Here is a 15,998-nt window from a genome sequence, read left to right as displayed (position 1 = left end):
TAAAAATAGAAAGAATACCCATATACCCTCTAAACCCAGATTCACCTATTAATATTTTACCCCATTTGCTTTATTTGTATCCTGTATATATTTTTTCTATTTTTTCTAATTAGATATTTTTCTAATTAAATATATAAATATGTTGAAAAAATACAATGTAGATAAATTATATTAAAATATATATTTACATATTTAAATTATAAAAAAAATATTTTTTGCACCATTTGAATGTAAGTTACATACACTATGGCCTTTTACTCCTAAATACTCCAGTGCATACTCCCTAAAAAAAGGGTAATTTATTATATAACCACAGCACAGTTATCAACTGTAGTATATTTAGCATTGATAAAATACTGTAATCTACTGTCCATATTCCAATTTTGTCAGTGGACCCAATGATGTCCTTTAAGCACTTTCCCCCTTCCACTACAGGACCCAGTTTAGTCCTGGATATTGCATTTAGTTGTCATGTGTCTTTAGCCTTTTTTAATGTGGAACATTTTCATAGCTTTTCTTTGTCTTAGTGACATAGACATTTTTTTAAAATCCAGCCCCCTATCCCCTGACTTTAACATAACGTTCCTCATTTGGGGTTTGTCTGATGTTTCTCCATAATTAGGTTCAGAGTATGCATTCTAGGCTGCGATATTGGATGGGTGATGTTGTGTCCTTCTCAGGGTATCACTTCCGGATGCACGTGTCCACCTGTGCCTCACTGGTGACGTTATTTTGATCACACAGTCAAGGAGTTGTCTTATTTCTCCTCTGTTTAATTACTGTGCATTTTTTTCTCCCTCACAACTAATGAGCCATCGGTAGAAAGGCAATTTAAGGCTGTGCAAATATCCCGCTCCTCATCAAAATGTCTCCCTAGCACACTTTCCTGACTTTGCCAGAGAGCTAAATGAGCATCGCTGGCGCCACCTATGGGGCTTCTGGCACACTGCAACAAAGGGAATGGGCTGTGGATCCTCCCTCACTCCTGCCACTTGTCTGGTGCCCAGGAGCTTTTTTGGCCTTAGACATTTTGAAAGAAGAGCTTTTTGAGACTTGAGTCACAAGGCTTGAGTTCTAGCTCTGACATCGCCACCAACTCATGAGGAAACTGGGACAAGTCCTTCCCCTTCTCAAGACTTCAGTGTTCCCAGTAAAATGGGAAGTTGGATGACAAAGACCTGATTTCATTCATTCATTCAACAAATATTTGTTGAGCAACTACAGGCACTGTTCTAGGATCTGGGCAAGATTTCTGCTTTCAGGGAGCTTACACCATATGAGGGGTGACCTAGACAATGTAAGAAAACAAATTAAGGAAATGGATAAATACACATAGTAGTAAGTGCTATGCTGACAATAAAACAAGATTGTGAGAGCGAGTGCCTGGGGTCCACTTTAGATTGGGTAGTTAGGAAAAACTCTCGGAAGAGGGGTTTTGGCTAAGACATAAAAGATGATATTTGAAATATACCATGATAAAAGTTTAAAAATACATATAAAAGTATTTGTATAAGTATAAAAGCAGTACAGCATTTTAACACCAAAGTTTGGGAAAAAGACAGAAAAATTATGCATAATGCTACCACCCTAATATATTTTAGGATAATAACATTTTATATATTTGTATCTTTTTTCTTTTATTTTACATATAATTGTTTTGCTTTTTTCAATTTAGCATCGTCTCCTAATTATTTTCCATGTTGTTATTCTAGATGCAAACATTGCATGCCTCATATTCCATTTGTTAAAATTATTTGCTCTTTTTCCCTCCCAAGAACAGTTCAATAAACATCCATGTCCCCTTCATCTAGATTTACCAATTGTTAACTTTTTGCCACATCTGTTTCACTTCTCTCTAATAATGTAATATGTAGTTTTTCTACCCCTGAGAGTTAGTTGCAGACATCATGATCCTTTGCCCCTAAACACTTTAGCACGTACCACCTAAAAACAAGGCCTTTTTCCTCTGTAACCACAGCTCAAAGTATCGCTCTCAGGAAGCTTAATATTAATACAAATTATCAGCCCATATTAAAATCTCCCCACTTGTCCCAATAATGTCTTTTCAAATGAGCTCGATAATTATTTTAACTGATATCTCTGCTTTCTGAAATACTTGAGAGGTTTCTCAAGCCAGAAGAAGTTTAGAACTTCTTTCTCCCTTTATGTATCTTCTGACTCTGTTGGATTCCTAATTCAAACAAAGGCTTTGAGAGTCTTTGTCTCGGCTCAAGTATGCCTATAGACTCTTTAAATATCATTTTTAATTATATCATATTAATTATTTAACCATCTTCTATAGGCTTTTCATTGTTTCTAATATTCTACCATTACAAATCTTGATCACACCTAAAAAGTAACATAAAAATTAAAGATAAAAAGTAATAATAATACTAAAAATAATAAATCCTAATATCATCAAATATCCTGAGTTTTCATCTTTTCCCAATCATCTCATAATATTCTTTAAACCAGGATGCAAATAAGTTCCATACTTTGCAATTGTTTTATATGCTTTTTTAAGTCTCTTTAGTCTGTAGGTTTCCCCCCCATCTCTTTTTTTTTTTTCCTTGGAATACATTTGTTGAAGAAACCAGGTCATTTGTTCTGTCATTGCTCACAGACTGGATTTTACTGATTGTATCCTTGTGATGTCATTTTAAATGTTCCCCTGTTCTTTGCTTTTCCTCTCAATTGGGAACTACATCTGTAAATTGGTAGTTAAATCTAGAGACTTGATTAGATTCAGATTCTATTTGTTTGGAAACACTTCATAGATGATGTTGTGTATCAGGAGACATGTAATGTCTGGATGTCTCTGTGATATGGGTAACCTTGGATGGTCACTGCCTAGATCCATTCATTCACTGGGGGTTGGAAAATGGTGATATTCCAGTTTACCAACCCTTCCATTATTAGCTTGAAAACTTCTGAAAGAGATACTTCCCCTTGCAAACAAAGAAGAACAAAGAGCATTGCTCACCACCCAGTTGGACAAGGATTAAGCTATCAGCCACAGCATTCTTAAGATGCTTTTCCCCCTACCTCTCCTTCAGACTTGCTGCCTGTATTTTAAAGAACAGGATGTGTTCATGCAATAAGAAGCAGAGAGCTGAGTTCTTCCCTAGAGAGAAAGCTCCCCAATCTACTCTTCCCCACCCTGTGTCTTAACGATGTTGGAGTCTGGGGGTGAGAAGACCATGAAGCATGTTCAACCATCTCCACTCAAAAAACACTCCAGGACACAATTACTGGTAAAGAAAAGTGCTATCTTTTAATTTGTTCTAGAATGTGTAGGTCCTATTAAGATCAGTGACACTTCCCCTTATCATGTTCCTCCCTCATGCCCCCAACCACTTTCGATCCAATGGCCACTTCTAGAAAAGGCCTAGGAGGAACTCACCCTACATAGCCAACGAAGGGGTGCAGTTTGAGGAATGGGTATATGGCTCCAGAAGCAGCACCAGCTACTAAAGACTTTCCTCAAAGTAGCTCATTTTGGCCTGTGAGTCCCTTTGCCCTGCCTTGGTCAAGACTCCCTAGCTGTGAACTGCTCCAGTGTTCCCTTGTTCCCTGTGTGGCCTGAGCTTTAGAATTAGAATCACCATTACCATCTTTAGAGCTGTAGAGCCTCTGAGAGAGCACTGTTTTCACCATCCTTCCTCCCCACAACTTTATAGATGGGGAAACTGTACCCAAGGTCACACGGTCCACAACTGTCAGAGCCAAAATTTTGATGTTCAGCATCTCAAATCAGATATCTTTCTACCATACCCTCCTGCCTCCAAGAAAACAACCGGCATCTGCTTCTAGCTCCAGGAACAACTGGAGCAAGCAGGTGGTGGTGACCAGAACAGACGGGAAAGACCCGGCTAAAGGGGCCAGGCTGACCCCAGCTGAACCCCAAGCAAGTGATGAATCACAGCACTGCCCAGTTTCCCTCCGTCAGAATGTTATCAGTGGCAGACACCCACTCCTGCCAGGATTCTCCTCCTGGCTAGCAGAACTGAACCATGCATGGAAACATGCTTACCGAGATTCCAAGACCTTAGCGACCAAGGCAGGCTCTAACTGGCATGAGGATCCTGGTGATGAGCTGCCCACCAGCTGGGTAATCCAGCTTACCAAATTCCTTCTTGGTAAGATCCAATCCACATTCTTGGGCTGATTTATATAGGGCCTCTTAGCAAACATGGCTAAAATCTGTCTCTGTGCTGCACTGGGAGAGACGGACAGAAAGAATCACAGATGGTGTCCTCCCAGCAGAGCTCATACACATGCTTGGCATGAGGAGAACTGAGTCCAGGAGAAGAAATGAACTCAAAGAGAACAGGCAGACACAGAGGGCAGGGAGCAGGGGCAGCTGTGCTCCCTCCTGCCTATCCTACTCCTGAAGAGGAGAGACCACAGAAAGCTGCAGATGTGTCCCCCTGTCAGTATTTCAAGGAAGGCTCAGCCTGTGTGGCTGAAAGGTAAGAGGAATCCAGAGAATTGTGGAGTCATGAAAGCCAGGTGAAGAGGGTTTTTCAAACAGCAAGTGGCAGACGATGTGAAATGCTGTAGAGAGTTCAAGACAGTTGAGGACAGAAAGGTATTCATTTGATTTGGCAACTGGGTGGTCACTGGTGACTTTTATGAAAATCTATAGAGGATTGGAAAGTGATGAAGAAGAAATCAATGAACAGATTTTTTTTTTAAAGAAACTTGGCTATTGAGGAAAAAACTGTAAGTGCAACAGACTCTAAGAAATTCTGTTTTAATCTTGGGGAGAACTTTGTTTGTTTGTAAGCTACGTGGAGGTAACCAATGGAGAGGGAGTTTGAAGACCCTGGAAAATGGGAGCTGTGGGATATGCAATGGAGCAAAGTCTCGGAAGACATAGAGCAGGATTCAAGAATAGAGCACCAAACAGGAGCAACTGGAAAGGCGCTGAGGAGGCATACAGACACAGAGGGATGGGAGGGGGAGAGGAGCATACGGACAGCCAAGTTTTTGCTTTAGGGCCTCTCTTCTGTGAAGCGGGCAATGAGGCCAGTCATTTGCTGACAGCAAAGATGAAGGGCATGGATAGAAAGCAGAGTAGTAACAAGTCAGAGACACACCAATCAATACTGAGAGCCCAACTGAGACTGTCAACTCTGAATTTTTCATGCTTAGGAGCCCAGAAAAAGGGAGCAAAAAATAGGTTGATGCAGAAAATGGAGAATGGTTGATAGTTTCAGCAAGAGTTGGAGGAGATGAGGAAGTTCAGGATGCTGACAAAACCATCAGTGTGTCCTGGGCCATGGGTTTAGGCTCAGGAGAGGAAGAAGTCCAGGAGAAAGCTGAAAGACTGGGAGAACAGAAAGCTAAGGTCTTGGAACTGGGCTAAAGGAGCAAGCAATTTATTTAATAGCAGTGGAGGAGTGGGAGAAGAGGAAGCATAGGGGATGGTAATCCAAAAAGAGCAAAGTCTCAGTTCAGGAGTTCAGAAGAGAAGACTATAGGTGACACCATGGAGTGAGACAGAAAGCAGAGCAGAGCCCAGGAACAAACAAGGAGAGGTGTAGGTCTTAGAGGCAAGGCAAAGACCTGTTGCCAGAAATGGGTACAGAGAGCCAGAGTCCGCCAGGGTTGATGGTAGGGTCTTCTGTGGAGCAGAGCCTACAGAGGATCTGGTGGCTGCTGTTAGGGAGGGGGTACCTGCAAAGACAGGCAGGGTGTGTAGTTGGCAATTGCTGGAAGTTAGGCAAGGCCAACCTACCCGTTTTCTAGAAGAGTGCACTAAAATCTCCTTTGCATCAACTGAAGCCACTCCATTCTTCTGTTTCTCAGTATACCCAAGAAACCCAATTCCTCTTCTAGGACTGCATTCTGTACCATAAGAATCCAGAATTCATTGTATTTCCATTTCATGACTTTGTCAATGACCAAAGGACTTAACTGACTCCACAATGGGGCCATTATGGGAATAAGTCAAAAACGGGATTAGCTCAAATGTTAGCAAAGAGCCAGTGAAGTCAGTCACTCAGCTAGTAGCCTTTTGTTCAACTTCTGAAACATCATGTTGTTTTCTGCATGCAAAAACAAAACAAAACCAGCAGTTAAAACACTGGTGCTAAGTACACAGGAAAAGCCAGGGAGAGGGCACTGTTGTGGGGTAACCAACGTAGGGATGGATGGTGGGCCGGGGCTTCACACCCTTGGAGGAAAGGACACCCTACCTCCCACCCCTCCCCCACTGCTCAGGTGCCTAAAGGGAGCTTCTCAGCATGCAGGGTCTCTGCAGTGGGAAGGGAATATGTGACTCTCTACCACATTACTAAGGTCCCCTGGCCCAGCAGGCTACACTCAAGCTGGGAACTTCACTGATAGAAGTGAAGCCAAGCACTTAACTAGGTATTTTCCTTCATATTTGTGGTTTCTAGCTGGTCTTGGGGAAAGATGTCAGTTGGGTTTGAGCCTGTCATAGCCCTCACCCAGCTGCCCAACACAAAACACTGGTGAAGCTCATTCAAAGAAGGTGTGAAGGTGGGCCACACAAAGGAAAGATGACCAAGAGGAGGAATTAATGAGGTAATTACAGAGAGAACCTTGCCAAGCCAACTAAACAGAGAAAAAGATTTTAAAATTGAAAAGGAAGTGGTCAGAGCCCAAACCGTAAAGTCATGTGAGCTCCAAAGAGTAGAGGGTTACATGCAAAGATCGCCTGGCTACTGGATTATTCAAGACCTAGTTACCTCAAACTAGAAAACAGGATTATGGAAGTTCATCTGCTTAGGAGAGCTTGGCATGTGCTGGTGAAAGAATGGCAAGTCAGTGGGCACAGTCTGCTTTGAAGTGAAGATGCTCTCTCAGCCTGGGTGGAAAAGAAACGAGCAGTTCCATCCACTCACAAGGAGAGAAGAAATGTTTTCTCTGATCAAAATTATCCCATTAACAAGGGCGCTACAAATAAACTGCATCTCTTAGCAAAAGTAAAGCCATGACCTATGGCTCCCTTGAAATTAGCTAAGCCATGACAGGACCAGGGAGAGCCGTCCCCAGGCCAAGCCAACATCAGCAATAGGTTCCCTCTCAACCAAGCCCTTGCTCGTGAAGTGGCCTGACCCCCAGCACCTGCCTATGCCTTTTCCTCCCAAACACCTTGCACAGACCACACCAATCCATCCGAGATGCAGCCTGGAGCTCCGCTCCCATGCCTGTGACCTCCAGAACACTTCTCTCTGCATTCTAGGAGAAATAAAGGCCTGAAGTTGCTTCAGGGTCACCAAAGGACACCAAAGAGCCTTCTCGCCTCTCAGTTTTCCCCTTTTCCACGCCAGATAGAACTTCCACGAATGCTTAGGTCTGGCTCCTGCTGGTCCCTCTGGCCTTCTCCAACCTCCAGCAAAAAAAGGGCTGCCAGCAGAGTCTTGGTTTTTTTTTGGGCAGTGGACAGCCTGAGGGCAGGCGAGTCAGAGGACTCACTTCTGATCTTTGGCTCTGTGAAGTGGAGAAGCTGAGAATTAGGATCTCTACGCAGGAGGAGAGACCCAGCAGAGAGAGCTGGTTGTGGGTCATTCTCCTTGGCCTGGAACCTCTGTATGTGAAGCAGACAGCAGCTTCCTCATAGTTTTCCCAAGCAGAACTCAGGGTCTGGACCTCTGAATGGACATAATGAAGGGGTGGCCGCCAACAATCACTTCTAAGAAGCAGGTTCTGACACCAAAGCAGTGGCACAGATGGCAGGCTCTGAAGTCAACATCTTCTTAAGCCTGCCAGTGAAATCGGAGCCTAAAGATGTAAGTGGTCTCTGCACAGCCACCCAGCCCCATCAAGAATGCCACACCATCCAGAGCTTCACAGCGGCCACCTAAGTCAGCATCAGGAAAGGGGGCATGAAAAACAAATACCCTGAAAACCGTTAGAACCCGAATAGGCACCAGTTGAGACCTATGGCCTCTAGAAGCCTCATTGCCCTGTGCAGGGCAGGTGCCTCTGTCCGAGCAGGCCAAACAAAGGCAAACAGTGACAGTCTTTGGCTGTGCTGGGCCAGGGATCACAGGCCTGCCATATGTCAGAACCTCTCTCCCTTCTTTTACCCTCTTCTGGGCCCAGGAGGAGTTCAGATATATACATTGCTCCTGAGCCCTGCACACTGAAAGGTGAGAAATGTCGGCCTCCCTCAGCAGAAAGAATTCACCAAGGAAGTTTGGTCCTTCCGAGCCTAACTGGGCTTGGTCTTGTCAAGTGGACCCTACACGACTGATCGTTCTGGTAATAGGGAACACCCCCCTCTTTGCTGTTTACTCTCTGTAGTGGATGCACTACGGCTCCCAAATAAACGCTGTAAGATGCAAACGGCAAAGAAGGGCACTACAAGCTCAACAAGACTTGTCTCACATCCACAATCCAAAGAGAATGAGCTGAAAGGTGGGGAGGAGTGGTCAACAGGACGGGGCGCCAGCTGCCGGAGTACTTGGTCTCCTTCCAGCCCTCACACCTGGGAGATGCTGTTGGCCAGGCGGAACGACACTCTTTTTGCTCTTTCATTCTCCTGAAAGAAGAAAAAAATATTTGGCATCAGAATGGCCCAGTGTAGGGTTTATCAATGTGAAAAGACCAACTGTCCAGACGGGGATGCCCCAGAGCCAAAGTGTTTTATTCCACCCCAGGAATGCAACAGCAAAACTCACTGAAGCCACTAACACTGTGTGCCAAGTGCTGCAAACCACCGGGGATGGCTAGTCAGATCCTGGCACACAGTGGGAAGGCAATACGTTTCAGCAGAATTAAATAGCACTGAATCGACGTTTCAGGTCTGCACAGGTGAGACCAGACAAAAGGTCAGATTAGATGTCTTTCCTGCAAGCAAAACCTCTCCTTCCTTCTCTACACCAAGGGGCTGAAAAGACTCTCCCTTTCTCCCAAACCCAAGTTGAGATCAGGTACTGAGACCAGGTCCTTCTCTTCTTATGGGCATCACAGTGTGGGGTAATCACTGCACTGAGCTGGTCCTGCTGCACTGGTCCTGCTGCTAATTTTCTGGGTGACCCTGGGCAGGTACCCCCATGTCTCAGGGTTCTGAGCCTCAGTGGTCCTTGGAGCTGATGAGCCCTGCACTGCCTTGCCTTTGTCTGAGGCTAAGGGGTTGGAAGTGAGGGCTCATTGTCACCACTCTCTTGTGCCACCCGAGCAGCTTCACTTCAGGTTACTCTGTACATGCTGCGTGGGTGCCCCCTGCCAGCCCAATCACCCACCCACCTGCCTGCCAGCTGGTAGCACCTCCTTACCATATGTCGCCGCCGCCTCTTGGGCTGGATGCCCTCCTGCATGCAGTGGGGCCATGGAAAGCCCTGGGGAGTGGAATACCCACTCTCACTAGACACCTCTTCAGAGTCTGAGTCCTCCTGCCTTGGCTGAGCAAACCGTTTCTCCGGGTAGATCTCCTTCAACCAGCCCTCAAAGAACACTTCCAGGCAGCGGCCTGCCTCTGCAACCTCTGAGTCGGGCTGAAGGGGGAGGAGAGCAGTGATGGTCTGGCCCCCTTCCACCAGCCCATCTCTTCCTGGCCCCTCAAGAGCTATACAGAGAGCGCAAAGCCTGGCTGGGTCTCTGGGATGTCTGGAACTTTACATTTTCTCCTCAGGGCCCAGGATAACCAGTTTAGTATCAGCTCTTAAAGCAGACGTGACCCTGACAGTTACCCACAGATGGCCAGTCACTAGCAGCCCCCATATTCCTCCTGAGTCCACGCTGAGGCCCCGATGTGGGAAAGAGCTTATAAACATTCACTGCAGTAGGCCCCAGGAGGTCTGCTCCCAGCTCCTCCTGGCAGCCCAGGCCCGAACCAGACACTTCTGTCCAGCCATGACAGTCTTGGGGTCACTGGAAATAGGGGAGAGGGAAAACAGGGAAGACATACATAATTGAACTTAGCACAGTTCCAGAACATGAGGCGGACGTCTGATACCACCTCGTCCGGGGTGGTGTAGTGGGCTGGGTCCTTCTTTTGCAGCTTCCTCCGGATGATCGACAGGTCCATGGGTCTCTTGATAATCTGGTAGTAATGCCGGGCCTTGCAGGAGGAGAAGGGGAAGCAAATAGGAAGAGAGAAGTAGAGGAAAAAGCGAAGGATAAGAAGGAAGGAGAGATAGAGAATGAGTTGGAATGGAAATAATAGAACATAAGACAAAGGCAGCAAGAAGAAACGTGTGGAGGGAAAAGACAAAGAGAGAGGGAAAAGGAGGAGTGGTTTACATGTCAAGTCAGGTCTGACGCAGCAGCAGCTTTTGGTTGGGGGGCTGTAGTGGCCATGGCCCCCGGGTCCCCTACGCCATGCACAAATTACTCCTGCTTCCAGTGGCCACGCTCTGAGCCCACCCTGGGCACCGCCATGATCTGCTCCAGGCCCAGGGCGCTCTGAGCAGCAAGTCCAGTAGCCGGCAGAAGCAGCGAGGCTTTCCTTACCAGCGGGCTGACAGGCTCGTGGAAGGGCAGGCTGAGGCTGTTGCAGCACAAGGACAGTACCAGCTTCTCACACTTCTGCAGAAAGCAGAGTTGGCAACCGTGTTACTTTGTTCTGGCCCCACCTCAGTAAGGACTAACGATAGCGACCCTGATGGCTCTGTCCCACAGGGTACGAGTCGCTATACTAAGGCACAGTTCAGCCTCCCAGGCCAGAGGAAAACAGCTGGCAGAAGAAAAATCGTAGTGAGCCCCCATAGGCACAGCCCAAAAGACAGGTATCCAGAGAGGCCTCTCGCCTCCCCAGAAAAGACTCAGCTCCCATGGGCACAGGCAGGCTGCCCCAGAGACCCCTCCCTACCTTCTGGTCATACGCGCTCAGGCCAGGAGGGGCCCGCACTCCAGGCTGGTTATAGCGGGCGTTCTCGCAGTCGTACTCCATCTCAGGCTGGCTCAGGCTGCGGCACAAGGTACACACCCAATCTCCCCTGAAGAGGCAAGTGAGGCCAAGTTAGCCCTCAGCACATCGCCCAGAGCCCCCTCCCTTGTCCCACTACCCCAAGACAAGCTTGGGGGGTGGTGACATGAGAAACTGAGTCCCTAGCCCTGCCCTGTAGAGAACGGCTTCCTAGCCACAAGCTTGAAAGAAATTTAGTAACTCAGGATTTAGTGAATCCAGAAAACTAGGAGTTACAAGAGGCTGGGAGAGGGGTAGAGGGACAAATCTGGACAGGAGGAAGCTGGGAACAGAGGAGGAAGGGAAGCATCCACCTGTCTGTGTGCAGAAGACACACAGCTATAGCGCCACGAAGTCACAGACCCGTAATTCATGCAGGCCCAGAGAAGGGAGGAAGCCCACCTGAGGGAGCTCTGTGGGCCTGGCCTGCGGTTGGCATGACTCACCCTGGGAAGCTGAGCAAGGCTGGCAAGTGGCAGGAAAGGTGGTACACTTTGGGGCAGCGGTCACAGCACAGCAACTCTCCCCCGTTGAGGCACACAGCACAGAAATCCTCATTCTCTATTGGTACTGGGGGTCCCTTCTTGGCTCCAGGGGGTCGAGGAATGAGCCTGTGTTCTTCAGGAGATGCACTCTCCACTTCTGGTGGCCGCTGCCCAGCCAGAGATGTGACAGTGACCTTTCTACCCCCCAGGTTTGGGGCCTGGATGGCATCAGACAGGTGGTCCTGGCTGACCTTGGGGAAGAAGTGAGTCTGAGCAGTCAGGGCACGGCACCAAGTTGTGGAGGGAGGGAGAGGAAAGATGACAAGCCCTGGGTACCGACTTATTCCAGGACCCCAAGACAGCCAAGCCCCTGGAACACCAGGACAGCTCACTCCTAGTGCGCAGCTCACAGACCACTTGTAGCAGGGTACAAGGTCTGGCCAAGCTACAGCCCCATTCAGAGACTCAGAACAATGCCAGAGCCAGAATTCTCCCAGTAGCAGAGAGGAAAGAGAGGCTCCTAGGCTGGGCCAAGGTTCAAGGAGAAGGCAGAGAAAAGTGGTACCTTAATGGACATGCTGGAGGACTCAGTACCACATTCAATGATCAGCAGGAAGCTCCCATCCTGCTCATTCTTCTGTGGCTTCAGCTTGAACACAGGCATCTCTCCTGAGGAGGCAGCACAGATCTTGAGCCGCTCCAGTCGCACATAGGGAATCTTGGGCTCACTATTGAAGGGTCTAGGGCAAGAACGACATCCCTGGGTCTCGGTGGGAGCCTCCTCTGGCCCCAACCTCTAAGTCAGGCTCATCCATGATCCTACAACTGAATTGCTGCTCAAGATCTCCTCAGTCCAACCCTCTACAGGCCCCTATTCCACCCTGCTACCAGCTCTGCCTGGCCGGGTCCTGCCAACCTCTGGGAGCCCTTTGATCAAAGAAGGGGGGTCCCCGAAGAGGGAGGACTGCACACAGACTGCGTGCCTCACGCCGCAGGAGCCAGGACATCCTCCCACAACCATCCCAGACGCCCAACCACACACCCGACCCCAGGGTCTGGGGGTTGAAGAAGACAGCTGCAGGCAAACGTCTTCTTCTAGTTAAGTCATCAAGGATGCTCACTTCCTGTGCCAACCTCCCAGGACATGAGGTTGGAGGGTGAGAGAGGGAGGGTGGGCCCAGCGTCTGTTACCTGATGCTCTGGTTCCCTTTTGTACCCAGGCCTAGGGCTCCTTGTTCAAAATTCTCACACTCTAAGGCAAAAGACAAACAAATACACTTATGATAACACACCCTGTCACCCACACCTTCTACTCATATCTGCTACTCATGCTTTGGCCACACACCTGTCACACCATTGTTACCAACACTGTAATCACTCATAGTGGTGACAATCCTACCATATCTCCCCCTCCTGAGAGGGCAAGAAGGCCACTTTCTTTTAAAAAGATAAACACAGGTAACACTCAGAGGCTGCCTGGGGGTGAGGGCTCGGTCAGGTGCCAAGGGGCCAGCTTCTCACCTTCAAAATGAGCTCAGGAATCACTTGTTCCCCATACATACACTGGTGTCACCTGCTCTAAGGAGTCATTCTGTCCAACCCCTGCCTTTTCAGCACAGCCTGAGAATCCAGCTCACCCTCCAGGGGCAAGAGGCTCCCAGGAACCCTCCCCTGAGAAGTGCAGTCTGTGGCGATGGGCAGGGAGCAGTGTGGGGAAAGAGGAGGACACTAGCATTTACTGAGCGCCCACTCGGCACCAGGCACTGTCCTGAGCACTTTCCACGGGCAAGCAGGGTTCAAAAATTTAAGTGCTTAAAATTCGGGGTTACATTATTGTGTAGTTAAGAAGAACCAGTATGAGGAAAAAAACAGAAAGATTGCTTCATTTTCATCTATTAATTATGTAGGAAATAGACTGATCATTACAGACTAAACATTTATGAATCATACACTGAAATGAGAAGGCCCCCAATGCTCACTAGGCAGTTGCTACTTCCCAACTCCCTCACTTTCTCCAGAAGGAAGGAGCCTTAGCCTAGCCGCATTTGAGAAGGGGTGTGGGTAGCTCAGAAGAGAATCAGAGCCAACCTCCACCAGTCCACATTCCCTTTACTGTGAGGCACAAATCTACATTAATGCCAGGTGCAAGGCAAATTCTTGTTACTACAGAGTAAGTCATCAAATGATTTCACTGTAGTTATTTGTCCCAATAGCCTATGAAGTAGCTATGATTAGCCCCATTTACAGAGAAAGAAACTAACTCAGAAAGGTTAGGTTCAAACCTTGCCCAGGTTCAAACATAAAGAGATAGAGCAGGTCTGCTAACTTAGATCTATCACACTCCAAAGTCCGACATGCTCTTTCTCCTAAAATATTTTGCCAAGGCTAGCCCTTCTGGAATGTGCTTTTCCTGCTTCCCCTTACCTATAACCCAGACCCCCGAAATTCTGCATGGGGAATTTTACAAGGAGGCTGATTTCTGGCCATGCCTGGATCAGTCATGGCTACAGTGAGGGAAACAGAACAGACATCAATAAGTCAGTTCTGGGGGAGAAGTGAATTTAGCCCGAGAGAAACACTGCTCCCTCAGGCTCAGAGCAGCTCTGCTGACCTCTGTCTCACGGCAGTGCTGAGCCCATCTGCTCAAGCCTGTGGTCAGCACGAAAGGCAGGCTGCTGAGTCTCACCTTCTGGGCTCCGGTACTGCTGCAGGGCCACGGATTTGCTGACCACTGGGACCAGTGCAGGTTTTTTCACAGAGAGGTTAATTGGCTCCTCCAGTTCTGAGGGGATAGCCAAATCCTTGGAAGTGTCCGGACCAGGGGCTGTGGGGCCTTGTCCCAGAGAGTCAGTGAAGCGGGTAGAATCCTCACTTTCCATCTTTCAAAAGTGAAAGGCCAACAAGAATCAAAGAAATCAGACGTTTTTCCTGTTGGTGGTCACAGAGCTGTTAAGCTAAGGCCAGAATAAAGCCTTCAGGGGCTACCCTTTTGCCCAGCGATGAGCAGAGGAAGTTGAATGGCATCTCCCCAAGACCTACCTTACACAAGGCATTCCCCAGGGAGGGGTCAGCCCCATCCCCAGGGCGCAGGCTCCCTGCATTTCGGCCAGAGCCAGGACTGCAGCTGGATCCGGTTTCCGACTGCATGTTAGAAGCCGGAGGCACGCTCTGCAAAGGACAAGTTGCCAGGCTTGGTACAGTGTGGGTGGGACCAGACATCAGGCTGGGCCCAGTCTGAGAGTGATCATTTGCCAGGCTTGTGATGGCCTGGGAGGGATCACTCATCAGGTTGGGCATGGAGTGGGGTGTGCCACACACAAGGTTGGGCATGGTCGGCAGGTGACTGGCTGTCAGGCTGGGCATAGCCTGGTTCTGACCGCCCACCAGGCTGGACACTGTTGGTGAGGGGCCACTCAGCAGGCTTGGTACCACCTGGGGTGGGGCAGCTGTCAGGCTGCTCGCACTCTGGATCTGTGGCTCTAAGGTCCTCGCCAGCCTGGTAGATGACAGTTCCATCTCCAGTGTGTTGGAAAAGCCCATGATGCTCACAGAAGTGGAGTGCTGCAGGAGCGAAGAAGACAGGGGACAGTCAGGCTGTTAGCTAGGAATGGTGGGAGGGAGAGGACAGATGCAGCCCACAAGAGTTCCATGCTCAGATCTCACTCTGCCTCAGAGTCTCGTAGCTGCAGGGAACGCAGACAGCACAGGAAGTCCTATTTCCATTGCCCTACACCAAGGAGGTTGGTGGGCTATGACACAGAGGCAGGCACGGCTGAGGACACTAGTGTGCATGCGTGTGTGCATGTGTGTGTGTGTGTGTGTGTGTGTGTGAGAAAGAGAGAGAGACAGACTGACAGACGATGAGAGGGAGAGAGAGAGGGACAGCCTACCACCTGACCTGAGGGTGGTACACACTCACACGTACACACACACACTATCAGCCACATCCTTCACCCCCTTTCCAGTACCTAAGCAAAGGGTCAGACTGTAGGACTACCCTCCCACTTCACATTCCCCGCTGACTACAGCACTAGTGGCCTCTCTTCCCTTCTGGGGGTCCTACAGGATAGTTTCTGCTACATAAAAATGGGAGGAAGTTCAGAAGGCTCAAACCCTGATCTGCTGCAGACATTCTCTGAGATAGTGCCAAGGCTTGGGGAGCCCCAGTCAGTCCTGGGTAACCTGGGTCAAACTCCAGAGCCTTCTCACAGCCTTGTTCAGATCAACTCCAGCACCACCAGCATCAGATTGAAGACTTTGACCAAGAGATGTGAAGGTCTTTTCTAGCCCTGCTATACCTGCCAAAGACATTCTAAACCAGATGCAGAGAACATCAGAGCAGCTAAATCTTAATATGGACGATCTGGACAATCATTGGATGAGGCAATAATATTCCAACCCCCATAATTCCTTTCTCGTTTCTAACTGCTTGGTGACCTAGGCAGAAGAGACTTAAAAGCTTGATAAAAAGAAGTTAAAGACATAGATACTGCACTGAATCTATTTCAGTTTTTCATGTTGGAGAAAGAGATTTGATGGAGGGGAGACGGTGGGAAGACCTGTTCTAAATGCAACATTCAGGAATTTAAAAGTTTGATATCCTTGCCTTTTTTTAAGACAAAAGATAT

The 15,998-nt window shown here is 48.2% G+C and overlaps 1 protein-coding gene across 8 annotated transcripts in view; it reads right to left on the bottom strand.

Moving 5' to 3' along the window:
* Positions 1 to 3,262: 3,262 nt before the first annotated feature.
* TRIM66 (tripartite motif containing 66) overlaps positions 3,263 to 15,998 on the bottom strand; it is a 60,745-nt gene continuing 48,009 nt past the window's right edge. For all 8 annotated transcript variants that reach the window (XM_079930312.1, XM_079930316.1, XM_079930319.1 and 5 more), the window contains 10 exons: positions 14,410 to 14,931; positions 14,057 to 14,249; positions 12,562 to 12,622; positions 11,936 to 12,110; positions 11,332 to 11,621; positions 10,790 to 10,916; positions 10,432 to 10,506; positions 9,887 to 10,039; positions 9,255 to 9,473; positions 3,263 to 8,518 (listed from right to left, as the gene is read on the bottom strand). In XM_079930312.1, coding sequence (XP_079786438.1) covers positions 8,459 to 8,518; positions 9,255 to 9,473; positions 9,887 to 10,039; positions 10,432 to 10,506; positions 10,790 to 10,916; positions 11,332 to 11,621; positions 11,936 to 12,110; positions 12,562 to 12,622; positions 14,057 to 14,249; positions 14,410 to 14,931 — 1,875 coding nt within the window. In that variant the 3' untranslated portion in view covers positions 3,263 to 8,458. The remainder of the gene's footprint in view (positions 8,519 to 9,254; positions 9,474 to 9,886; positions 10,040 to 10,431; positions 10,507 to 10,789; positions 10,917 to 11,331; positions 11,622 to 11,935; positions 12,111 to 12,561; positions 12,623 to 14,056; positions 14,250 to 14,409; positions 14,932 to 15,998) is intronic.

This window comes from Stenella coeruleoalba, assembly GCF_951394435.1.
Source record: "Stenella coeruleoalba genome assembly, chromosome: 8".
NCBI classification, from domain to species: Eukaryota; Metazoa; Chordata; class Mammalia; order Artiodactyla; family Delphinidae; genus Stenella; species Stenella coeruleoalba.
This window is presented reverse-complemented; position numbering and strand designations above follow the sequence as displayed.